The following is a 25,821-nucleotide window of genomic DNA, read 5'->3' as shown; positions in this document are numbered from 1 at the left end:
TGGAGGAATTGAAACAAGATTGACTTCCCCAGGAATTTTGTGAGAACATTCTTTAATGGTTTTTTTTTTTTTTTCAGTTGAGAAAGCTTTTATGACACTTGGAAATGTTTCAATGAATTTTATGGATCACAGCAATCCCAGGTGGAAAAACAGGAAGACAGACATGCTGGGGAGGAGAGAATGGATGATTCTACCAGAGCACAACAGTCACATGCAGGGAATGCAGTAAGTTCCACTTGTATATCATTTGTCCAGTGTTCCTTATCCACAAAAGCAGCAGCTCTGTCTGTGCTGAGCATGGAAGCCAGTGCCATGTTCTGTTTCCCAGGATGTTGGAGAAAGGTCTGTCACATTTAGTAACACCATCCATTTCCAGGACAATTTTTCTTTTGTGTCATTCCTCTTCCTAATGCCACATCTCAAAAATGCTTCTAAGCATTCAGGGAAGTTCTGAGTGATTGCTTTAATTTTGGGAGATCTCATGTTTCACTACCCTGGTAGCTTGTGCTGTGGCCTGTGCATCGTGCAGGCAGCTCTGGGGCAGTACAGGAGATCTGCAGACAGGTCCTCTGCAGCCATCCCAGGAATGTTGCTTAGGGCAAAACCTAATCTTAAAGCAGCATTAGAAAACTCACTTGAGTCTATGTAGAATGTGTCTGGTACAGGATAAACACGTTTTACTGAGTTCAGGAGCTGGAAAAGCACTGGTCATTTGGTAAAAGTCAGCAGTTACACCAGCACAGCTTCTGAACACAGAGCAGATTGATTTATCACCAGTTCCCTGCTGGCATTAATCCGAAGGCTGACAGGGGCATTTTTCATCTGTTTGCATTTTTAGTCTTGCTGACCAGAGAAGTTACTTAGGAATGGTTGGTAGAAGTCTGAAGATGTGTGGTTTTCTGGGGAGATAAAATATGCCAAAATGGCATAAGAAGCTATATCAACACAGAAGCAGCTGGGGGGGTCTGTAATCTATACAGTATTAGCAAAAAGGAAAAAGGCAGGCCATAGGTGTGGGACAGCAGAGCCAGCCTTTTCCTTACCCTGTTTCCTGCTTTGTCTGTGCCCACCCAGTGGTGGCTCTTTGGGCCCTTAATTCAGTTTGAGGATGCTCCTGCTCAAAAGCATTGGCCTTTGGGAAGGGCCCTGGCAGTGCCTGCAGTGTGCTGGGGGATCCCTGAGTGCAGCTGCAGTGGAGTGAGGGAAGGTGAGGCAGGCATCCCTGCTGAGCTGCTGTGGGATAGAAATTCATGTCAGAAGCACCACCCCAGCACTTTGTTGGCTACTCTGTGTTGCACCCTGCCTGATGCTCAGCTGGAGTTTAGTCCAGTCTGTAGTTTTTCATACCTCTGCATGAAATGGGTAGAAGAAGGGAAAGGAGAAAGGCAAGAAAAATCAGTATCTCTTGTGTCAGACTAAAGGAAAACTCCTTCTGGTTCATACAGAGTACAGGAAGGGCTGATGTTAAACGCCCTGTGCAGGAATTGTGGATTATGCTAGAGAACATATGCTGGAGTTCACTACAGTGAACTAATTTTTCACCCTTAGAAGAGCCTTCCTTTAATTCAAGTAAAAGTATGCGAGGAAAGATTGTTCCTTTGCTTTACAAGTGATTAATCCAGCGATAAAGGAAATGCATCCTGTGTCTGAAAACTCTTTCTCTCTGTCCTTTTATTGTGGTGTTGTTGCTATCCCAGGCCAAAAGAAAGCATGTTTAAATTCGTGGGAGAAGGAGAATGAACATCTTGGAGTTCGAAGAGAAACATAGCAATGTGCTGCACGGTAGGTAACAGCAAAGAACTTCGGGGAGTTGTTTTTGTTGTTTTTCTGTCTCGTGAGCTGTACGAGCAGGACCTCAGGTCCCCTTTCCGGGGGAGCGTTTCCGCGCACATCCCGTTCTGGGGGGAGGGAAGGGGAGCCGGCGGCCACAGCGGGTCCCCCACACGGGGACCGAAGGCGGCGCCGGGCGGCGGGAGGGGCGGCCGGCGGGGCGGGGCGGTGGCTCCCGGGCACCTGGAGCGGGAGAGCGGGGCCGGGCAGCCTCTCCCAGCCCAGGAGCGAGGTAAGCGGCCGCAATGGGCAGCTCCGGGGCTCTGCGTCCCGGAGAGGCTGGGCAGGGCCGGGGGCAGGGTCCGAGGGGGGCCCGGTGGGGCGGGAGGAGCCACCGCAGCCCCGAGAGGTGCTGCCGCTTCCAAACGGCTGCTGCTCACTTGGAGTGATGGAACCGTAAGAGTCGGACTGCGGGGATGTCAGGAGCGTACTCGGTTTCTGCTCGCTGCAAGGTGAATATCCGCCTAGGGCTTGGTGTCAGCCCTGCTGCACGAACAGCGCCTCATAGCTTTATCGGCCCCTTGGTCACATCCGAGCTTCCTCTGCCTTCAGCTGGACGGGCTGGTCTCATGGGAGAGCCGGCCACACTTCCCTGAGGTATTTAGCCAGTGTGTCACCCTCTCTCTGAGGTGTGGCACCAGCCTGGCTGCGATCACAGCCCGGAGCGTGGCATTTCAGTTTGGTGTAAGTTGCGTGTTCTGCTAGCTAGTGAATGGATGTGGCTCTGTACTTTCCAGGTTGTGAGTTTTTTGTGTTCCAGGTTGTAAGGTTTTTGTGTTACAATAGGTAACGGGAATTTGTGTTAAATAAGTGGGGAAAATCTCGGGCTTCAGTTTTCGTGTTCTTTGTGGTGCTTCACTCTGTTACTCCCTCAAAACACACAGACTTACTCTTTAACCTACAAAGGCTGAAACGTTTTTATGCAGAATACTTAATGTACATCTAAAAGCCAATCTTCGTGTTCTGGATTTTATTGCTGAGCTGCTCTCATTAGTAATGCTCTGTTAGTAAAGCAAACCTGCGAAAGCAGGGGCACTGCACGGGAGCTGCGCTGACTTCTGCTTCCCCCTTCTGCCTGAGCGTCACCACTGTCCCCTCCGCCAGCCCTGCCACCCTGTCCCCTCCCTCCTGGCCCTGCTCTGTGTGGCAGAAGCAGCTGCTCAGTGGCTCCGCAGCCACGTTCAAGGTGCGACAGTTCAGGTGAGGCCGCCTGTCCGTCCCTGCCCGTGCGGCACAGCCAGTGCAGGATGAGGGAACAGCAGGCTGCAGGTGATAAGGAATGCAGTTGAAACGACACTTCTGCTGGGCTGATATGTCAATACTCCACCAAAGCAATTCATCTCTATTTTGAGGTGGGGTTATTTTGGTTTTGGGTTTAGTCTTTTAGTGTTTTTTTTGTTCTGTTGGTTGTTTTTTCCCCCAAAGTAATTTTGTCAGAAGGACTGTGGTGGTGTTTGAAGGTCCCAGGATTCTCATCTCTTCCCCAGGATGAGGGAAGAGATGAGAATCTTGACTTCAAGATTCAGAAGGCTGATTTATTATTTTATGATATCTATTATATTAAAAGAAAATTATGTGTTAATACTATACTAATGAAAGAGAAAGAGAAAGGAGACATCAGAAAGCTAGAAAGGAATGATAATAAAATCTTGTGACAGACCCAGAGTCCGACACAGCTGGCTGTCATTGGCCATTAATTAAAAACAATTCACATGCAACCAATCAAAGATGCACCTGTTGGTAAACCCATCTCCAGACCACATTCCACAGCTATCACATAGTTATTGTTTACATTTCATTTCTGAGGCCTCTCAGCTTCTCAGGAGAAAAATCCTAGTGAAAGGATTTTCATAAAATCTGTCAGTGACAAAGGACTTTTACCCTGGAGAGTGATAAAGTGCTGAGGTGGTGTGGTATGGCCGCATGGGCAGGTTTAAGAGGAACTAGAACTTTACAGTGGTGTCCTCTTCATGTGTTGGTGAAAAAGTCTCTAATTGCTGCTTGTATAGTCCACAGGTTATGTTCATTGTAGAATACACCCTTAACATGACAGTAGGCTACACTGGATTTTAATGGAGCTGCATTTTGTCTGGAAAATTAAAAAGTATTCAGTTTATGTGAAATTATTTGTTAAAAATGTTGAAAACTGCATATAAAGATTTTGACAAAACCAGTTCTCTTCCTTGGACTGGTTCCCCCTAGCAATGTTCTAGTTTCTTGGTATTCCCAATATTCTGACAGATATACTTTTTGTTTTCCCTCTGGGTCCTGTTAAATGCTGCTTGTGCAAATAGTAACAGGACAACAGTATTCGTAAGAGGAAGTTAAGCCACAAATTGCAAAGAGAACAATGCCCTTTTTCAGTCCAGGATCCTTGAGTGTATGCAAACCCCTGTTTATTATCCAAAATGATCATATGTGTAGTCTTCATAAGCTTTTCCACTTGAACTGGTGAATGATACTCCTGTAACTGATACTACTCATTAAAGTACAATTTGCAGGTTGCAAGTGGAGAGGTATCCATTGCAAGTGCAGAATAAACACAGCTTTCTTTTATGGCTTTCTTTCAGTCAGAACTGTTCTAGTAAGCAGTATCTTCTAATAGACCTGCTGTTGTTGGCTGCCTTTCCATTCAAAGCAGAAAATTAATTCTAACCAGGTACTCATTTCCTTGTGATTCTTTTTTAGAAATTTAGTCACAAGACTGACCGGCACTGATATGAAACAATTCTTGCTTCAGCCTTTTTTTCCACATAATGGTCACAATACAAGCTAGATAATGTTTTTCAAGGGTTAAAGAAATAATGTAGAGTTCTGTTTCTTATTCTTAATAACCCTGCCTCTTTCTGCCAGGTATACTGTTCCTGCTCTTCAGCTCTTTCTATTTTTAGTAGTTATATATCTCAGTGCTTAAGATTTTCCCAATGAATTAAATTTGCCCTTGTGGTCAGATTTAGGAGTATAAAAGCAACAAAGCACCAAACACAGAGAGTTGCTCTCAAAGGAGCCTTCAGGTAAAGGATTAGATCCTTCAAAGTCATTGTCATATGTACTTCAGTCCACAGGAATTGGGTCTATGGAGCCTTTTGGGTGAAGAAGCAGGGATGTGTGTGGTAGATTAGGGAAAGTACTACGAATTTCACAGAATTAATGAAGTATCTGAACTTTCACCCACTCCCTTTATGCAAAAACTGTATGTGCCTCCACTTAATAACACTTTACTGATCACTAAAATTTAACTACATATTGTAACAATTTTCTAGGTGTTTTTGGAGCATGTTTAAAATGCAGGTTTCTAAACTCAGGTGAAGAAGTAGGAACCTGTCTGGGACACTGCATACACAAAGTAGCTGGCAGTCCTTCCCCAAAAACCTTGTCTGAGCAACCACAGGTGATACAAAGGATTTAACTTGCAAAGAAAGTGAACACAATGAAAATACAGTAATCTTACTATATTGTGAAGGAATTACAAGAGAAATGTTAAATGGAAGGGATAAGGCAAAAAAGTGAGTAGGTGCAGAAAAATGGATTAAGAGTAAATAAGGCACAATTTAGATTGCTTAAATTGAATTCTAGGTCTAAAATAGCAGAGCTGATGTTGGTTCCTTTAATGGACCCTGCTGACCTCAATGAAACCACCAAGGGAGGCCTGGAAGAAGTGGTGTTTGTTGGTGCTGGTTGGGTACTTTGGCAAGATGCAGTAAAGATAAGTGGCTTTGCTTCCGTGTATGATTCACTTGGTTCCACTGTTAATACATCATTTAGAGATGAGGTTTTCCCCAGTGCAGTGTTTGGTTAGTGTCAGTACACAAGCCCTTTAGATTTTCTGAGAGGCTTTCCTGGTCTCTTGCAAACGTGTTGAAACTGTTGGGACTGAGACAGTGGAAGAGCAGTGATCAGTACTGGAGTCCAGCTGCTGATGCAGAATAACTCTAGCTTGTCTCTCAAACTCACTTTTGGCTTCCAGAAATCAGTCTGGTTCTTTATCATCATGATGTATAGAACATGTTGAACAGGACAAGCATTCATGAATAAAACTTGGGTAACAGTGAAGTCCCGTGTAGTCATACCCTACAAAACTCAACAATCTTTGTGGATATAGATAGAGCACATTCAGCCCTCTGAATCACTTCTTCCATGAGTTCTATTTCCTTCATTCAACATTATTAAGTTATCTATGATGCAGTTCTGGAATTCCCTGTTTTTATTCCATTTTAAGACGTGTGCAAATAGGATTTACTTAATGAAATCTTTTTTTTACTGAGAGATTACAGGTAAGGAGCGTGAAGGTCTAAATGGCTTTTCTTAAGCTTGATGCCAGGACAAAGTGCTGTTTTGGCAAGACACTCATGTTTGTTTTATTATATTCTACATGAGGATTAGTGTCTATAGCAGAACATTACCTGCACAGGAAGGGATTAAACTAACCTGGAATATTTGGTCAAGGCTGTTAATCTGTGACTTGAAGGCAGTCATTTTTCTGGGAGATGATTCAGAAGTATGAGTCTGCACTGCTTGGAGTTTCCTGCTCTGTATCATTACAGGGTTGAAGGATTTAAGTGGGAAGCACCCGCCCTCCATAGATCTTCTAACTTATTTACATATCAATGATCATTAAACCCCCTGATCTTAAACCACTGCTGTACTCCAGAGAAGGTGCACAGGATTTGTTTGTTTCAGCAAGATAAGTTGCTTGCTGAAATCCAAAAATGTAACCCAAAAGTGGATGCCACTATGCAGAGGGAAGATTTGTCAAGATCCTTCTTTGTGTGTTTCATAAATAACCTCTGTCTTCCAGCTATTTTTTTTCCCTTTTAAATAATTTTTTAAGGAAGAACTAAGTCTAAATGTCCTATCTTTTCCTGGAACTATGGTTTGCTGCATTCCATCATAGGGTGACAAGAGCAAAGAGATGGTTTAGTTTGAGCATTACCTGCTTTGGGTTCTTCCCAGTGAGCTATGACTGGTCAGAAATGTATCAACTGTCAGATTTGAATTTGCCTCTACATACGTGGAAAATTTACTTCAAGTCATTAACACTTTGTGAGTGGAGAAAAAACTGTATTTTCAGATGCTGGGTTCAGTGTTAGACTGTAAATATCCCTGTGGATTTTCATAGTGATCCTGGCATGCAGTGCATCATAAGACCCAAGAAAACAGAGTGCATAATGACAGAGCCAACAGAGAATCTGTCTTGGGCTTTTTTGAGTTTCTGAGGAAGCCTTTATGGATAAGCCTTGAGGTCTCTCAAATGAGTAAGAGAAAGAAATGCTGGGTAGATTTTCCAGCCAGGCTAATCTGTTTCTTCTGGCTGGTTGATATGGATGGCTGATGCTTTCTGCCAGTTTGCTTATGGGTCATGCTGAGTCTGCACAACCCATACACTTCCATCAAAATGTCTGTGCTCTCTACAGCTCCAATGAGGACCAGGCAAGTTGGCAAACTGTTTAGATCAGTGCTCAGCTTTCCAGCTGCCCTGCTGGCAAACTTCCCAGCTTTTTGGATAGCTGAGTCCAAGAGAGTTGGGTTCCTGGGAAACCAGTTTAAAAAAAAATAGAAAAATGTAATTTTGCACACTCTTCAAAGGGAATTGTCTCAGAATTTTCTTCCCCTGAGAAAGTAATGTTTCCTTATTCAGCTTTTCATTGCAGTTTGAAATATAAACCACATTTATAGGAGGTGTTTAGTTTTCCAAGCAAGTCTTTGCAGAAGACCATGTTAATATTTTTCAAGAATCATTTCCATGCTTTTAAATAGAATATAGGGGCAGAATGTACTAATTCCTGGAGGGTTTGTACAGAAGTTCCGATATATTCTGAGCTAGTTCTCAAGAGATCACCGAGAGCTAAGTGCTTGCTGTCAAAGGAAATCCATCTCTTCAGGAGATTTAAGCTTCTCATGACTTTTAAGTAAGAGCCTTGGATTTCTTTCATGTAAGAGCCTTGGATTCATGGGGCATTTATTAAGTTTTTTTGGAGATGAGGAAAGAAGGCTTTGCTAACTACTCTCGTGCTTTCACGAGAACCTGACTCTGTCTCTGTAGGTGTGAAATTGTTGCCTGAAGAAACACAAGTGTCACTTAGCGATTGTTTCTGGTTTCTTTTTGGCACTTAGAAACCAGAAACAATCTCTCCTAAGTGCCAAAAAGAAACCAGAAACAATCTCTCCTTTTTGGCACTTAGGAGAGATTGTTTCTGGTTTCTTTTTGGCAGCAATCACACCCTGTTGTTTGCAGCAGCAGGGTGATGCACTGTGTGCTCCCATTGCCTGGTGTGCTTTTACTGGATGTGCTGAGTGCCTGGGCCTCAGAGCACCCTTCCTCATGCTGTAATCAAAGTGTGGTCAGAGTTCTGATTCAAATGTTGGACTTTGAATTCAATCAGTCCCTTGCGTTTATAAGCATAATTCTGCAAGTCAGAGTGCAAAACCTGGGCAGTGTTTTACAACTACGTCACACTGCAGGATTTTAGACTGTGTTCCAAGCTCTTAAAGCATGTAAAGGACACAACAGTAATTTAAGAGCTTCTTTTGGCAGAGTAAGATTTTGAAAAGCCCTCAGAAACTAGACACCTTATAATTATCATTTTGAAGCTACTTTTCATATAATACTTCCTTTGCTACATCACAAATAAAATCCATTGCAAATGAAAAAGTTTGTTGAGACTACTGTTAAATGAGATTCAGCTCTGCTTTTCTAGGAATGGAGCTGAAATAAAAATAGGTTCTGATGGGTTTTACCAGCTTTGCCCTTTATCGTTTATTTTCCCCTTCCCTGCTGTGGAATAGCTTGCCAGCTTAGGAAACTTGCATGGTGCCTTTAAGAAGAAATGCTAAAAATAGTTTCCTTTTTTTATTTTGAGTATGGCTTTTGATTAATTGCAAGAACTGCCTGCTTAATTTGGATTCTCTTCTTCTAATGTAACGTTCCCTTTTTACTGGCTCATGAGGACTCCCATTCAATAAGTTCTAAGTCTGGCTTTTTTAAGATGAAAATGGAGCACTCTGTGAGAAATCTAAACCCAGGCCTATTTAAAGGATTGAGGCATTAAACCATTAGAAGAGCCCTTATTAAGAATGAGTCTCTAGATGTTGTCAGCTCTGTACAAAATCACGGTCCCTAAGGTCCCTTATTCACAACTGGGGCTGAGGGATGCACTGCTAGCAAGGAACAGGGCAGGCTCCACTTCCTCTTTCATTTTGGAAACGGAGTTAATTTTTTTGAGAAAATTTGTGCATTTGGCTTTTGCTGTTTAAGGAGGAGAGAGAGAACTTTATTTTTTTCTCAATGTTTTGACATGCTTCTAAAGCCTGGCCTCATTAGTGTTGGGAAAACTTCTGTGTCACCGCAGTTCTGTAGGTTTGGAGAGACCTAACTATAGAGAAATATGAGTTCCTATTTGTCCTGCCACTTCTGGTGGACCCCAATTTCCCAATGGTGAGGTGATGAAGTTACAACCACTGCTGATTTATACTGTTTCATGTTATTTGTTAGTAGAATCTTCTAAGTTGCTCAAATGGAGTTCCTTCCTTTTAATTTTTATGCACCTGCATCTGTTTTGTAATCAGGTCTGTAATCAGTGTTCCTTTTTACATGGTAATGAAGCAGCAGAGACAAAAATAAGGAAGATTTCATCCTTCAAACCAAGGACTTTCCATGTCTTATCATTATGATGAAGCCTTTGAAAATCCAGACTACCACTTCTCAGAGACATTGGAAATTGATAGAAGGTGAGTTTATTTAATTTTGCTCTGTAAATTTGCCATAAGAAATATTCATTTATATGCAGAAGATCTTCTCTGGAGTTTTAATTTGTGGATTTATTTTAATCCCTCCTTTATGTTTTCATTCTCAGACAAATTTTTAAAACTGTTACCAGGAAGGCAGCATTCCAAGGAAATGGTGTGTTTACTTTTTACATGTTGAATGAATGTTAGTTAAATGTATTTATGGCATAATGTTGTACATATTTTTTAGTTCCAGTAATTTTTACAGTGGGATATAACCTTGGCTGTCTTTGTTTTCCAAGCCAGTATTCCTGTTTAGTTAGAGTCTAAGCTAACTTCAGGTGGAGAAAATTTTAGCTTCTTAATTCATTTGATGATCAAATCAGAATTATGTTGTTGAAGTTGTAAATACAAAATATGTCTCAGTATCATAGTTTGTTTCATAATGTACTCAAATTCAAGATACCTATTGAGGGTTTTTATGACAGTCAGGATTTTCTTTTTTATTGCTTACACAGGGGGAGCTCTCAAAGGAATCCATTCTCTCACCCAACTCCTTATGATTCATCTCAGTCTGATTACTATGGAGAGCACAGAGGGAGGGAGCAGAACTACCCTGTGGCCATCCCAATGGTTTCCCTGGGACCTGGCTCTGACTACAGCCAGGATTTACCCAGCCCAAGTCCATATGGAAATTTCTCAGGTATGTAATTTCTCATGTGACCAGCTTAGAGAATGCCTGGAACAAATAACACTTGGCTCTGTCCTGAGGGAGTCTTGCTGCTCTGCAAAGCTCAACTCTGTAAATATTTTTAGCTTTTTGTTTTTTTAAGCAGTTCATGTGTTTTATTAGCAAATCCATGGATTGATGTATTAACAGATCAACAAATATTGTCTTGTATGGACTGAGTAAGGTGTTGAGTAATTGGATGTACATTGGGGTGGGACGTGGGAGTTTTGTTGAGGAACTAGGTTGCTGTGTTGGCACTAGATCTGTATTTTGTCATAGGCTTGGCATTCTGTGTCTGTAAATAACCCACAGCCGTTTGCAGCTTTGTGTAACTCTGATTTCCTTCAACAGACAATCTTACCTTTGAGCCTGAGCCAGAACTGACTTACACCCCATATTCTACCTCCCATATGCTGGATTATCCCTACACTCATGGAATTTCCAGTGGATCAGAGGGTAAGGATTGTGGTGCATCACAATATTGCATGTCAATCTCAGCCTCCATAAAATCATACTAATAAATATTTAAAAGCCTTCTTTTCAGGTATGAACACCTTCACATAATAAAAGGGGTTATAAATGGGGTTCTTCCACATCAGAGAGCTGAGCTCCACACTGGGATGTGACACTGGGACTGGCCATTATCTTACTGGCAAGGCCAGGCAAGGAAAGCTGTGGCTAAACTCAACTGTGTCATGGCTGGAAGGCAGATGCTTTTCAGGAGTGTAGTCACCTGTTTGAGTAAGTGGATGAAAGGAGGTGGAGAGAGCAGCTGCGTTTTGACCTCAGGGAAATGGGAGTTTGGCACATAGAACATACTCAGCATGAAGGAGTGTGATTCCAAAATGATCCTCCTGAAGGCTGGGGAAGGATTTTTAAAGAAAGGCCTTGTCTTCTAAGAAGAAAGTCTTGAGTAGTGAATGTGTGCATTTGTGAATGGGTTAGATGGAGTTCTCCATGACAGATGAAGACTGGGTTCAGCCCCTCTTTTCCAGCATTTATCTGAAAAAATGCTTGTGCTTGTCAAAGACAACCAGGAAAGAAGTGAGTGGGGGTGTGTGTTTGCATGAAGTTAGTGAGATTAAAGGATAGACTTTTAACTTGTTCTGGTCAAAGTGAAATTTGAATTTCTTGAGTGAAATTGTCAGGACTCTCTGGGCTTCCTAAAGAGCGTGTGTTATTCAATTCAGACAGCTTCATTCGGAGACGCAACCGAAGACCACCCGATGAGATCTTCATGACTTCTTCCAGCATGTTTGAAACAGACCCAGTGTGCAGGGAAGGTAGGCTTTAGATAAGGGGTTCAGTATGTGACAGTGTCTTGTACAAGGATGGTGTGGTTGGTGCTGCTCTGTTTGTCACCAGAACTGTGTGTACAGCCCTTCTGTGCTTATGGGGACAGCTTAGGGGTTTGTGTTATGGTAGTGATTAATCTTTTATGCTCTCCTAACACACTCAAATCCCATGATAAATGAAATTAAGTGCAATATGAAGGTGTTAAATTGTAGAAGGAAATGCTAAGCTCTTTGCTAGAATTTGTTTGACCAGCTAATAGATTGCTTTCAGCCACTGTGTCTGGAATTAGCATCAAATTCCAATATGCAGAAGCAGCCTGATTGTCAGGTCAGAGAGGGGTGTCTGTGGCCTAGGTAGTGATAAGTAGGGACACTTACATCAACTAAAATTATGGAATAAATGAAGCAAAAGTTTAATTTTCAAGTCAATATGTAGCATGATAGAAGTGTAACTATCAAACGTGATCAGGTGGACCAGAATCTTGGAGTTGTGTCAGTATTTAATTTTCCTCTACATGGCAGCTTTTTCTATGAACATTATTGGACTACTTGCATCTGATTTAGAGTTTTGAGGGAGCTGAAGATATTCTGGGCAAAATAATTAAGTCTCAGCTTACAAACCTTGGTAGCAGTATAAATGAGGGATATTGTTATATCTATTTCTGGTTGTGTATAAAAATTACTGTGTTCTTATCCCCAAATTTTGTTTTTTGCGTGGGTTTGATGCAGAGGAAGATTTAGTTGGAAGTCTTGCAAGTATGTCCAGCAATGAAAGGGTTAAAGCCATCCAGAAGATGCCAAAGACCATGAGACAAAAGAGAGAGATCAGGTAAAAATAAAAGTTTGTGTTTAGTTTTAAAAACATTTACTTCTAGCAAATGTTTACAAACATTTCCTAGAAGTTGCAAATGTTTAAAATTTACATCTAACTATGAACTATGGGAGTTTGCCATTTGCTGAACTTTGGTTTACCACTTTATGACAAAGTACTTTTTAATGCACTTTTCAAATTTATTGTCTTGCAAGAAAAAATAATTTAATGATGGAGATAAGAAGAATCTCTCACAGTAATATAAAACAGAATATCAAGGTCCTGAGATTTGGTTATAAATGATAACCTGAGATTTATTTTCAAAGGAAACTTGGATGTTGGTCATCAAAAATGGAGAAGAGACCACATGATCTCAACCACCCTTTTGTCTCCTTACAAAATATATGTAAATTCTGCTGCCAGTGTGAGTCAGTGGAGGGGTTAGAACATGCTGTCATAGCAGGGACAGGAGCCAAGGTATCAGCTGATATGAAATGAACCAGTAACAACATCTGCATGTTGTACTAATTCTGTTCATGTGCACAGGGGTGAAACTGTATTTGCAGCATCTTCTTTGGTTTCTTGATTCAATTACAACTCATACTATAATGCTTGTCACCCCTGCCCTGCTCTTCCACAGAAACAAGGTTCTGAAAGAAATAACCAAAAAATCAAGGCATCGTGGTGCTCAGTGTACACAGGGAGTAGCAGTGGTAAGTGCCAGAAACTTCTGTCAGTGACAACAGAGGAAACCACTCTAGCTGCAGTGTTACCACTGCCTCCAGAGGGATCTGGTGTCTTTCTTCATGTTACCAACCAAAGATCCAGTTAATTGCTGCAGTGTTCATTAACAATGACTTGCACTGCAGGAGCACCAGTTCACCATCTTATGGTGCATGGAGTGGGCCAAATCCATTCTTAACAACATTAAAGTGTGTATTCTTTCAGCATTAAAATGTGAAGCTTCATTCTGTGAAGTTAAGTCCTGTTTGCTTGCTGAGATTGATGCCTCTCCTCTTTTTCCCTGCAGCCGTTTCAGAGATTTGGAAATACCCTTTCAGAATGTTTTCAACAACTGCAGCCATGGCACAAGACTCTGAAGATCATTGGTGCTGAGTTTGGAACAAGTGTTCTTTCTTATTTTGTTTTCTTGAAGTGGCTGCTAAATTTGAACATCTTCTCATTCCTCATAAACTTTGGTTTCATCACAATTCCTCAGTTTCTTGCAGCAGAACCAAATAACCTTTCATTCATGGGCCTGGAGCTGCTCACTGGAGCTGTAAGTGTTAAATTTAATCACACCTGTGGTTTCAGAATAAGGAATAGGACAGCTCCCACCTCCAGTAATTTGTCTTCAGATTATTATGCTTCCTACCATGGAGGTGATAGCAAATATTCTGAATTATGTCCTTGTCTTTTCAGGGTTATTTTCAACAAACAGTGCTCTACTATGGCTTTTACACCAATGCTACAATCAGTAAAGTGGAGAATGGTCCATCTTACAACATGCAGCTGGCCTATATTTTCACTGTTGGAATATATTTTGTCATCAGTTTTCTTATCTTGTTGTTCAGGTAAACTGACTGTGAATTCCTGTTTCTCTTATATTAAGGGGAAAATACCCACACAATTAAAAACCCCATCCTGCCAACAGTTAGAGGTAATAATTACTTGAGTATGTTTCTGTAAGTCCTTATTTACAGGTGTAGAGTTTAAGTAGAAATTTCTGCTCAAAAGATTGTCTCTAGGAATCAAACCTTTATTACAGAAATTAAAAACAACTGCAAAATAGTGAAGGACATACAGAGAATCCCATTTCAAACTGGGAATATTGTGATCCCCTTTTGTAAGCTGTTGCTCCTAATATTGTTTCTTATGGATGTGGCCTTCCAGAGGTAAAGATTGTCAGCAACAATCTTGAGATGGAAATGCTAGAATTCCTTGCATTAATATTTATTTTCCACATTGTTGTATGTGACATGCTCTGACGTAGGTCCAATAAACTTGTGATGGGATGGAAAAGCTGACAAATCTCCCTCCTTGCCCTGCTGTACAGACTTGATGAATTTCCCTGTTACACATCTGACCAATTTAATTTTCATTGCAGCATGGCAAGATTCTTCTCCAGGAACTTTGTTAAGTTAACAAAGGCATTCTCTGTGAATGCCAGCAAGCTGCTCTGTACTTGGGACTTCAATATAACCAATGAAAAAGCTGTGAAGCTGCAACAAAAGAATCTCCTCACACAAATAAAGGTACAAACCACAAGAGGCACAAAACTAATGTGTGTTAGTCATTTTGTTAGAAACTGAGTTGTGCATGCAAATTTGTGTGTGCACATACAAGTCTCTGGCAGAGTAACACAAGTGTGCTAGTTCTGTACCTAAGAGATTTAAATCTTCCTGACTTCCTGTGTTTCATTTGGTCTGAGCTCCTGGCATTGGCTTAGCTGCTTGTTTCCCTTTTCTCATTGAGCTACATATAAATATTTGTGTGCTTCTGTTCTATTGAAGGAGTTTCTGTGACTATTAAATATTTGCCATACTGAGTATTTATTCAGGTTTCTCTCCTTCCTGCTATTTAACTATTTTATAAACAAAAGGCAGGCTGGAAATATTTTCTGTGAAACTTGACTTCTAGGATAGGAACACAAAATTGCCCAGTAAATGTTCCTAGGATATTACTCTGCCCATCTTCTAGAGCAATAATCTTTCATTCAGTTTCTCTGGTAGTGCCCTGAAACAAGTTTTGCCTTATGCTGTTGACTAAGAACTTCTTCATCAGGAATTGTTTCTTTGCAGGAAGATCTCACTGAAGTAAACAAAGAAGTTCTAAATTTTTCTGTGAAGGAGAGAGTTGGTCGTATTGCTACTCATCTCCTTGCTTGGGTTGTTTTCCTGGCAACAGCAGTAGCTGCTTCTACTGGTGTTTACTTCCTCTCCATTAATAACCTCGAGGTAAGGCCAGAATTGGCATTTTCCACATAGGTATTTCACACTGAGTGTGAGCACTGCTCTGTTCACTACGAGGAGCACAGGCAGGCAGAGCTGTTGTTGCTGCCAGGGCACACACAAATTCTGCTGGCCCTAAGGAGCTGCTTTGCAAGGCCTGCCCCACTGGGGACTGTGGCAAGAGTGAGGGAGATGAGGGGTCTGAGCAAATCTCCTCCTCTCTCCAGCAGCTGCTTGCCTGGGCCCATGGTCAGCTTAGGGACAGTGCATCTGGTGAGAAACAGCAAGAAGCAGCCTCAGCAGGACCTGTCCCTTCTTCCCCAGGAGCTGCTTTGGAGTTGGGGCTCCCGCCCTTGGTCCCACATAATTTAGGGGAAGGGGAGAGGGTCACTGTGCTGCTGCTCATGGGCCCCTAAAACATGAAACTCTCCAACCTGAGAACATCCAGGGAGGTGAGCCAGGGGGCTTCCCTGTGGACACACCTTGAGACAGCATTTTGGTTAAGGCTCTAAGTTTGGGTTGTTTCATTATGTTTCTTTCCTCTCTTAGCTGTTTATGAAAGGGTATAGCAATGATCTACAGAGACAAGCTGCCATGTTGGTGCTACCTGTGATTGTATCTCTCCTCAACACATTGATCCCATTCTTCTTCTCCTGGCTCGGGCACCTGGAGAAGTTTCAGACTCCTGGACAGCACATATATGTCACTATTATCAGGTATTTCTTGCTGCCACCTCTTAGTGCTTTCAGCCTGAAGTTGTCTGAGTTCTTTTTGATACAAAGTTGTGTCTGGGTGGTGTGGGGCAATAGGGAGCTATGGAGGAGAGTTCATATTCTCCAAAGGCTTCTGTACACTCTGGTCATCATGACCTTTTGTCTTTCATGAGCTTCTGGGATGTTATATCTGTGCATGAGGATGAGGAATGGTTTCCCTCCCAGCTGGGTGCTCTGTGACACTGGGCTTGTAGCACTCCTTGATGGCCCCTGGGCTGTTGGCCCCTCCCCAGGAAAGGAAGGGATAGACAGAGGACTGAGGTCATCTCACTTAAAAACAGATGCCTGGAATTTACCCTGCCTAACCCCTGGTGTCCCTCATCCCTGCCTCCCCTGAGGAGCCCCCACAGCCAGCCAGCAGCCTGTTAGGCAGATGTTGTGCCAAGGTTGTCATGCCCAGCTCCCCTCCTACCAGGACAATAGAACAATGCCACACCTGAGCTCCCAGGAGAGCTCCTGCTAGTTCTGGCACTCTGCAGTGCCAAGAGGAGGTAAAAAGTGTAACCAGTGGTCATCCTGCCATCACTCCCTCCAGCTATGGACCAGCTGTTGGTGCAGTTACTGTTACTTCTTCTTTTTAGAAATACCATCCTGAAAATGTCAATTGTTGGAATACTGTGCTACTACTGGCTGAACATTGTGGCTGCCTCAGAGTCACAGGTAAAGTTTCAGAACACAAATCTCTGACTTGCAGTGCCAGGTTAGGAACCACTAGGATAAGAGACTTGCTTCAGCAAAGAGAAGCACATGGGGTGTCGTGGGAAGCTGAGTTTCCTACCCTAACAATTTTTATTAGCAACTTGAGAGAAATCAAGTCTAGAAAAAAATGAATGGCCCAGCTCAGGTCTCAGCTGGATGGCAGCATTGTTCACTGAGAAGTCAACCATGATTTGCCAGGCTGCTAGAATGTATTTGATCAAGATTTCAGATCTTTGATCAAGTTTCAGATGCCCAAGCATGTGGGAACAATGTTTAAATGGCATGATTTTTAAATTCTAATTTGATTTTTTTTTCTTCTGTTTCTTAAAGTGCTGGGAAACTTTGGTTGGCCAAGATATCTATCGTCTTGTTCTAGTTGACTTCATATTTTGTTTGCTTGGCTCTTTCTTTGGAGAGTTTTTACGAAGGTGAGTACTACTTTTCTAATCTCCTTTTCATTCATTAACCAAAGATGTGATCTGTTTTCTCCATGTGAGAAAAGTCCAGCAGAAGCATGGCTGTGGCACCACTGAAGTTTCCTTGATTTTCCCTACCAGGCAGAGTCTCTGTGTACCTGCCTTGTGTCTATTGCTGTTCCTCCTTAGAAGGAGGTCAGTGTGTCCTTTTTCCCTTTGGAGATGGAAACACATGCAGGGGGGAAGCCACATCCTACTCTCATGGATTTCCTGAGACTGAGGTGACAATCAGGTGTCTCAAGCACAAATCCATCTTCTCTGCATAAGCATAGGACACTGCTGCCTTTCCTTGGTGTACCCACTCTGATTTTTTCCTTCTCAGTTATGTCACTACAGTGTCCACAAGTTTAAATCTGATTTTATCAGTCTTATTAAGCATATAATGAGTCTCTCAAAGGTAGAGGTCTCCAGCATGATAAATGAGAAAATATTGTGGACTGGATGTAAGGAAAAAGTCATTTACTTCTGTCATCTATTGTGTGAACCTTCTTAATGGCAAACATTGCTTATGGCTTAGGCAGTATTTAAGTTCTTGCCAGCTCTACAGAACATTTAGATCCCTGGCCATACTTTTGTGTAGGAGATCCATTGTTTGCTCTCTGCCCATGATTTGAACAAGACTGGTTTACAAGGTAGGGCTTTGTTAACTTCTTCTTTAATTTATACAAGACAATGTTGAGAAATTCTTGAGGACTTTTCCTCCACAGCTCTTGCCAGTGTACTTTAATCCTCCTGTTCTTGTGTTCAGTAGGAAACCACCTCCCAGCAGAAAGTCACAGAACTAAAACTGCAATGTCAGCTGTGAGGAATGGCCTCCCATAAGCTGGGCAAAAGCACCTGACGTAGACATGTGAAAGGTTCAAAGTACAATTGCTTGTATTTAATATTTTGTGCTCAGAGTAACCTCCTGAAAGCCCAGCTCTGTTGGTGATGTAGTTGATAAGGTGGTATCAAGATATGATAGTTACCAAAATCTTTATTGCTCTCTTCACAACAAGCAAAAAACTGGTTCCCCAGCTCAGGAAAGCTGAGGTGACTAAAAGGGATTGTTGGTCCTCAGTAGGAATCCTCTCAGTACTTGCTTACCTGTCTGTTTCAGCTCCTTGCAACCTCAGTTAGTTTGAAGTAGGATGTATTTGAGGGTACATTAAGAGTATCAGTGTACAAATTTCATTTTTTTTTATTAATGATTAAAATTCTCAGGACCTGAAAAAGCTGTTACAGTTTTGTTCTGAGGTCCCTGGACATTTCAGCTGCTTTAGCAGAAGAATACTTGTGCTTAAAGCAACAAGTAGTTACTATGGTATAGATATGTACTGATGCAGTAGGAAATCCTTGTTGGTTCTCTGTTTCAGTTGTGTGCAACATATACTAGGTCTTACTTCAACCCTGCTTTGTTTTACAGGATTTTTTTTGCCAAATTAATTCATTTTTGCTGCGCTGTTTAATGAAGGAATTGTGGCTTCTTTGCATGACAGTAATGCAGCCTCTAAATAATTTGTCACAGATGCTTGTTTTCAGAAGGTCATTTACAGGGATTTCTACAGAGGACTTTATCATTTAGCAATTGCTGTTGTACTATAGTTTTTTTTCTCCCCAGAATTATTGGAACTACAGTCTGTGTGAGCCTGGGGCTGCCAGAATTTGATATTGGACGAAATGTTTTAGATTTGATCTATGCACAGACTTTGACCTGGTAAGTGTTACATTTACAGCCAAAACTTCATTTGCATGTAGAACTATCATGGAAAAAATCTTATTCTGATGTTTGTGGGTGTTTCCCAGAAAGAACAGGAAAAATAACTGGGAGATGAGCTGTTCAGTGCCTTTGGTAAGGATTGTGACTTGCCAAAGTAATTATGTGTAACAAAGTAACAATACCTTCAGTCAGTAATTAACCTGGTGGCCACCTGGTCTGGGAGAAACCTGATAGGTTCCTGTAGGAATATCCTGGAGTTTTGTTTACTTCCTCACTGGGATGATGTTCTTGATGAAATGGTCTCAGTATTAAATGCTGGAAAAGATGCCTTATTTCCTAGAATGAATATGTTACTCCAGTTATAAGAGGGTTCTGCAGATCTGTACATAACATGTGTGTTTGAAATTGCATATTTTCAAAGGTGGACTTACTGTAAGAGGATCAAGGGTAACAAAATCACATTTCCAACTAATCCCACACTATCTATATATGAAGTTACTGTGGTATTTTTCTGCTTTCAGTGCACTGAGAACTGAATGGTGACTAGTGAAGATGTAACTTTTTTCTCCTATAAATCCTTCCTTGTAGGATTGGTATCCTGTTCTCACCTCTGTTGCCTGGTATCCAGATGATAGCATTTCTTATAGTATTTTTTGTGAAAAAGGTAACAAACTTTGTATGTATTCATCATAAATAATAAAGTAGTAAAATTAAACTGGAGAATTAACAGTGGGCAAGTGCATATGTCAATATAGACACTCAGCCTGTGGCTGGGACTTTGGCCTCTCAGTTACTCCCCAGCAACTCCCCACTGTGAAGTTATCTAGGTGTAAGCAGGGTGATTCAGCTGAAGATCATGGTGGAAATGTCTTCTTTTCAGAATTGTTTGTCTTGGTAGTATGACCAGATGAGAAGTTGTTGGTTAGGTTGTGAAGCAGTTTGTAGTGTTGAATGTAGAAGAACAAAGCTGTATGTGGAAAGATGGATTAAAATTTCCCTGAACCATGAGTTTGCATATGAGTTTGCAAAAGCAAACTCTACCCAGCAGACTTCTGAAGAACCCATCAGAACCTCATTTTGCTTCTTACTATTTTAAGACTATATTATTGAAGTTTTATAAAACTACACTCTATCTATCAAATTCACATAGAAGTTGGTCTTGGAAATTTCAGATTGACTTAAACCAAGCTGAAGTGGCAGGTAGCAGCATTCCAAAGTACCTTCCTCTCTTTCAAGGTCAGTCTGATGAGGAATTGCCAGCCCCCTCGCAAAGTCTGGAGAACTGCTCAAATGACCACATCCTTCATTTTCCTGCTCTTTTGTCCTTCCTTCCTTGGAGTCCTGTCTGTCATTGGAGTCACTGTCTGGAGGTATGGAAGATCACTGGCATCCAGGCCTACTCAATTGGGCTGATACCAGGCAGAGGAGTCTGCATTTCTCTATAAAAGAAGTTGTATTAACTGCTGGTGGAAGGTTTCAGGTGCTCATGAGTTGTTCTGTACTCTGAAAACAAGATCTGCTCTGTGAGCTTGTGAGAATGTGACTCACTGAGTAACTTGTCCCATGAGGAAGTGGGAGGAGAAACAAATTGCATTAAAGTTTTGGATTCCTGTTTAAAGGCATAAAATTTTACTTTTCCTCCTCTTAAAGTTTCTGTGACCAAGTCCTATTTCCAGCTTACTTACAGTATAGATGATTCTGGGTCTGCAGCAGAGAAACACCTGGGAAAACTCAGTTGAGATCAGCTTCTGGAGTATTTCTGAACTTCAGAGGCTCTTGCTGCAGGCAGGCTGACCCTGTAGTAATGCATCTGGGTTGTTACCAGTATTTCAAAGCTGCTTTGGTTCTGTGTGTGTGACTCTGGTCACAGGAAGGAGGGCAGCATGGATACACTTTTCTCTTGACAATAGTCAGCAACATGATTTCGGTATTTAGTGAGACACATGAAATCAGATGGGATGAAAGCTGTCAGAGCTATCATTTCCTGAGGGCAAGTGGGAAATTCAGACTGTCTGGAGTGGTTCAGTTTCAAAGCAAACACTTTCCTTTTTCAGTCTACCTGACAATGTTAATTCTTACAATGAGCTGTCATATTTTACCACCTTCTGTTGTTACTGAAGATCTGCAGTGACTCATGTCCCTGAAGGCAAGGTGAAATGATTTCACCTTGTGGTGAAATGTTAAAAAAATGCAGTTTTTCAATTTCCTGTAGTGTGTGCTACAGTGATTGACAGGTTATATTTATGTCAAGGTTGTGCTTACAGGGCTAGGTGCTGATCCATTGCAGCAAGGACTCATGTCTCACTGCATTGTCTGGGGTGGGCATTTAATGGCTGGAGAGGAACACAAGTTAAAAATGAAATACAGATCATGGGAGTCCAAAGACATTAGAGGGCTATAGAAAACTGAGGAGCATCTTGATGTACAAAATCACAATATTAACTAATTCACTGGCTAACATACAAAGCTTTAAGTAGCTGTTTTCCCACAATCTCAGGTTAAAACCTTCAGAAGAATGTGGTCCTTTCAGAGGTTTGCCTTCCATGTATGCTTCAGTTGATGAGTGGATACAGATACTGGAAAGCTACACTGTCTCAAAATGGGTAGTGTGGATCTACCACAATTTAATTTCAAGTGAACTTTTCTTCTTCATCATCTCTACTGTTGTACTGTAAGTATCTGCTAATGAAAAGAACTAGAAAAAGCTCTTAAGTGGAAAAAACTGACAATGACAGAGTCATTCTATGTTATTTTGTTATCTGAAATGCATCTTGTACTGTTGACTCGCTTAAATGACCTCTCATCTTGAATACAAGTCCACAAATTTTTGGGTCTTTTACAAAAGAATGTTTTAAGCAATTTCATGCATTTGCCTTGTTTTAGGCAAATCCATGTGTTTGCCATTCCTTGAGTAATTGTATACATGTATTTTCTCTGTGTGTGTACAGAGATATGTGTATATAAGTCTTTTAATGGGTTAAAATGAACAAGATACATTTCTATCTAGACACTGACTAGAATAAAGTGCTTATATGATGGACCTTTTGTTTTGTTTTGTTTAGAATTGTTATTTATCTTTACTGGCAAATAATACAAGCAAGAAAGACCATGACCAAACTCTTACGTAACCAAATTTTAAATGTAAGTTTGGCTTTCATTTGTATCTTTTGTATGATTTGGCTTCTATGTTGATTGTCTCATCCAGCTTTGTGGGGCTGTAACCTGTTTTATCTATAACTGTGCAAAGGAGGGTGGGAGCCCTTCCTCATGGGAGTTACAGGGAAATCTAACTCACAAAGAGTTGTAGCAAAAGAATTTTATCTTCAAGATGTGTTGCTGCAGCTCCCTCTGTAGACAGATTATTTTAGAATAGAAGGAATTATTTTGGTCGCTGGTTACTTACAGGCCTTGAGCCTCACAAGGATAATTAGTGCATTCCAGCTAATGATCAAATATATCTTGACTACAGGCAGGAAAAGATAAGATGTTTCTACTCAAAAAGCTACGAAGAGAGCAAAGGGCAAAGAGAAGCTCGTCTGCCCGGGGAGGAAGAGGCCAGCAGGTCAGTCTGACTGCTCAGCTGCTGCTGTTTAATTGCTTGGGGCAGGTCCATGGGCTCCTCCAGCTGTGCAAACAGCCTGCTGCTTTGGGAAAAGGCTGTACTTCAAACTTCATCTAAATGCTTGCTGCTTAACTCCAGGCAGCAAAAGGATGCTGTGAATGTTCCCTAATTATTTGTTCCAGGCTGGAATTCAGTCTGGATAAAGAAAAGTCCTTAGCCTCACCAAACATAATTTATGGTTATGAAACTTCAAGAAAACATTCCTAATGTTCATGTGCAGTGATGGTCACCAAAGGGTTTGGTCACACCTGAACCTTGCCTAGGCTAAGGAGGAGGCTGCCTTCCTCCCCAGCAATGGATTTCCTTAGGGGGTTGTGATTTGTGGTTATTTTCAGCTGAGGTAGAACTGAGTGCTTTGACCTAACCCTATTTTAAATCCCATACAACACTGATAACTAAACTTGAATTTATTTTTCAAGGCAGTCCTGCCTGCTGAGCCATCAAACTAGTGCTAAAATGTGGACATATAGGTGCTGTCTGGTGTTTTTATTTGGGTTGAGTAAAAACTCCTTGACGTAAACACTGATAGAGAAAAAGTATTTGGTAGGTTTCTCTCCTTCCTCCCAAAAAACCAAATCCCTCTGTATGACTGGCTATCGTTAAAATGATTACATAAATAAAAACCAAGGATGGATAATAATTGATATTTGATCTGTTGTTAACTATAAATATGTGTGTGATAATACAAATAAATATTGACTGTAAAGAGGTAAGCTGAATATGAGGGACATTTTCTACGTGCTGGGGATTTTCAGACAACATCTGCCTGTGTTGAGTGTTAGGAGTGGGACTGCTGAGAGGGAGATTTGTCACCTCCCAAGTGTGGATGTTCTTGTAGTTGTTAAGGTCAGATTTCAGAAGGAGATGCCAGAATGATCTCACTGTGGCTTTAGGAGAAAGGCCATCTCCCTGAGACAAGGGAGATGAGCAGTGCTGACCACACAGTCACAGATGGAAGCCAGATCACAGACTGCTGATGCCAAACTCTTTTCCAGAGAAGCTTCTCTTCATACCACCCATCCATGCAACCTGCCCAGGAGATGCCAGGCTACGCAGAAAGGGCATTTGACAGAAGCCAAAACACATCCTACAATGAGGTGAGATGGGCAAAAGAGGGAAATGTAGATTCCCCTACACAGAATCTGGGGTGTGGCATAGGTGATGGGCATATGTGTGGCAAAGGCCTGTATGCATGGAAATCACTTTAAAGATTAACTTGAGCAGATATAAAAATGTGATCAGAATAGCTATTGAACACTCATAATCACAAACCTGCTCAAGACTTGGAGAGCATGGTTTTGTTACAGATAACTGGTATCTTTTCAAATACAAGATAAACACACACAGGAGGGAAACCATGACCTAAATCTGCTTGTGAATTTTGTTTTCAGCATCCCTTTTCTGTTGAGATCTCAAGCAGCAGTGACTTTCCACCAGGTAAGCAAGTAAGATGAAACACAGGAAACTCTTAAAAATTCAGCTCAGTAAAAATGTTTGATGCACAGACACAGTGTGTGACAGCTGCATGTCAGGGACACAGCATTTTAGCATCTTGTGTATAGAGAAAACAAAATGACTGGGTGTTGCCATCTTACTGCAGGGGTTCCATACTGTTGTCTCCTTATCACAAAAGTTTCAGACCTTCTTGGTGTTTCTCATGGGCAGCTCCTCACTCCTCAGAGCACTGACTCTTTCTTCTTCACAAAGCAGCCACTGACTCCAGTTCCCTTCTCACCCAGCCCACCCCACTCTTTTATAGCATCTTCTTCTCATTGGTCTCAGCTGGGGCCTGTTAAAGTCAGGCCTGCTCCTAATCTTTGCTAATTGGCCCAGCTGCAACTCCTTAGGGTAAGATTACTTTCTACACTATCTTTATTTTCTTATATTCTATCCCCCTACAACTGGGCTTGTGGAGTGAGCTTTTCTACAGACTGTGCTTTTTGGTAGCTTGTTCTGTGTTGGAGGTGACTTCTAAAGCCTGACCACCAGCTTCTGTGTACTAGAGAGTGAAATTCCTGGGTAAATGAGCCATTTTGTCTTATGGGAGCACCCAAGAGAGAGGCAAGAACTTTAAATCAGTTTAGAAACAGACTTCATGTGTTGGTGTGAAAGGGGGTAGAGTCCCTAGGACATCATCCTGCTCAGAGTAAAACAAGGCCATGGGACCTTGCGTGGCAGTCTCAATTCCATGTAACCATTGCAAAAACTTGACAGAAGCGATCCCTGCAGAGCAGGGGCCGTTCCGGCGGGGTGGCCGCCCCCTCTAACGCTGTTTGCCTTGGGCCGAGCAGGCGGCGAGCCCAGCCCGTCCCGCGCCGTGGCGCTCGCCCTGCGCGCCCGGGCAGCGGCGCTGGGCGAGGACAGCGATGGCAGCGAGGGATTCCAGCCCTAATCGGGCACGGACAGCGATGGCAGCGAGGGATTCCAGCCCTAAAGGGGCACGGACAGCGATGGCAGCGAGGGATTCCAGCCCTAAACGGGCACGGACAGCGATGGCAGCAGGGGATTCCAGCCCTAAACGGGCACGGACAGCGATGGCAGCGAAGGATTCCAGCCCTGGGCAGGGACAGGCAGCACCAAGTGAAGGCACAGCCATCCTCTCTTGCACTAATGATAAAAGAATCTCTCAAACATCTTTTTTTACGTCCAAATGGAAGGAAAAAACTGGAAGAACAGGTTGTAAAATGCGTCGGGACTTGGGTTTTTTACTGTGATAGGGAATATCCACCTGCTGGGGTTGTTTTGCAGCAGTGGTGTTGGTGACAGCCTTCCCCCAGGACTGGCATCACCTCGATGCAGTCAGGCTCCCTCCATGTGTTGTTGACTAAATCTAAAGGGAATTTGTACCTAACTGTAAATAAAAGTTGTGTGTTTAAAAATATTTTTCTAACAGTTATATTGTTTTACCTGTTTTATCAGCTTTTATCTGCAGTACTGGTTAAATAAACAGAAGTATATTAAAGTGCAGTTGTTTTTAAAGACTGAGACATTGTAATGGCTGTGAAGTAACTTGTGTGAACTGAGTTCATTTTTCTGAGCCATTTTTACAGTTTATTACAGTGACTTAAAAGCAGCTTTGAGGAAGCCATGAGAACTAAGAGTGTCTACTTATCAAATTCTCATCTGTGTAAAACTATTGCTTGTAAACTGGAACTTCACATGTCTTTTTCTATAAAGGATTGATTGGAAGTAATACAACTAAGAGTTATT

General features: G+C 41.8%; 1 protein-coding gene across 2 annotated transcripts; it reads left to right on the top strand.

The window, feature by feature from the left end:
- Nucleotides 1-1,979: 1,979 nt before the first annotated feature.
- TMC5 (transmembrane channel like 5) lies at nucleotides 1,980-25,809 on the top strand. Of its 2 annotated transcripts, none has more exons than XM_071444126.1 (23): nucleotides 1,980-2,062; nucleotides 9,397-9,558; nucleotides 10,074-10,258; nucleotides 10,637-10,741; nucleotides 11,476-11,568; nucleotides 12,310-12,409; nucleotides 13,032-13,104; nucleotides 13,422-13,670; nucleotides 13,814-13,965; nucleotides 14,499-14,646; nucleotides 15,193-15,348; nucleotides 15,892-16,058; nucleotides 16,697-16,775; nucleotides 17,145-17,242; nucleotides 18,891-18,986; nucleotides 19,578-19,653; nucleotides 20,226-20,359; nucleotides 21,487-21,660; nucleotides 22,052-22,130; nucleotides 22,459-22,551; nucleotides 23,607-23,708; nucleotides 24,003-24,048; nucleotides 24,903-25,809. In XM_071444126.1, exons 2-23 carry the CDS (start codon nucleotides 9,485-9,487, stop codon nucleotides 25,001-25,003), a joined length of 2,580 nt encoding a protein of 859 aa, XP_071300227.1. In that variant the 5' UTR covers nucleotides 1,980-2,062; nucleotides 9,397-9,484; the 3' UTR covers nucleotides 25,004-25,809. The 2 variants fall into 2 exon arrangements, with proteins under 2 accessions (XP_071300227.1, XP_071300228.1); XM_071444127.1 differs by lacking the exon at nucleotides 1,980-2,062 and adding an exon at nucleotides 2,160-2,282.
- Nucleotides 25,810-25,821: the final 12 nt, after the last annotated feature.

The sequence above is a fragment of the Agelaius tricolor genome, unplaced genomic scaffold (genome assembly GCF_023055355.1).
Source record: "Agelaius tricolor isolate 1412-34295 unplaced genomic scaffold, bAgeTri1.0.p SCAF_19, whole genome shotgun sequence".
Taxonomy (NCBI): domain Eukaryota; kingdom Metazoa; phylum Chordata; class Aves; order Passeriformes; family Icteridae; genus Agelaius; species Agelaius tricolor.
Note: the sequence above shows the minus strand (reverse complement) of the source record. Positions and strands in the feature narration are given on the sequence as shown.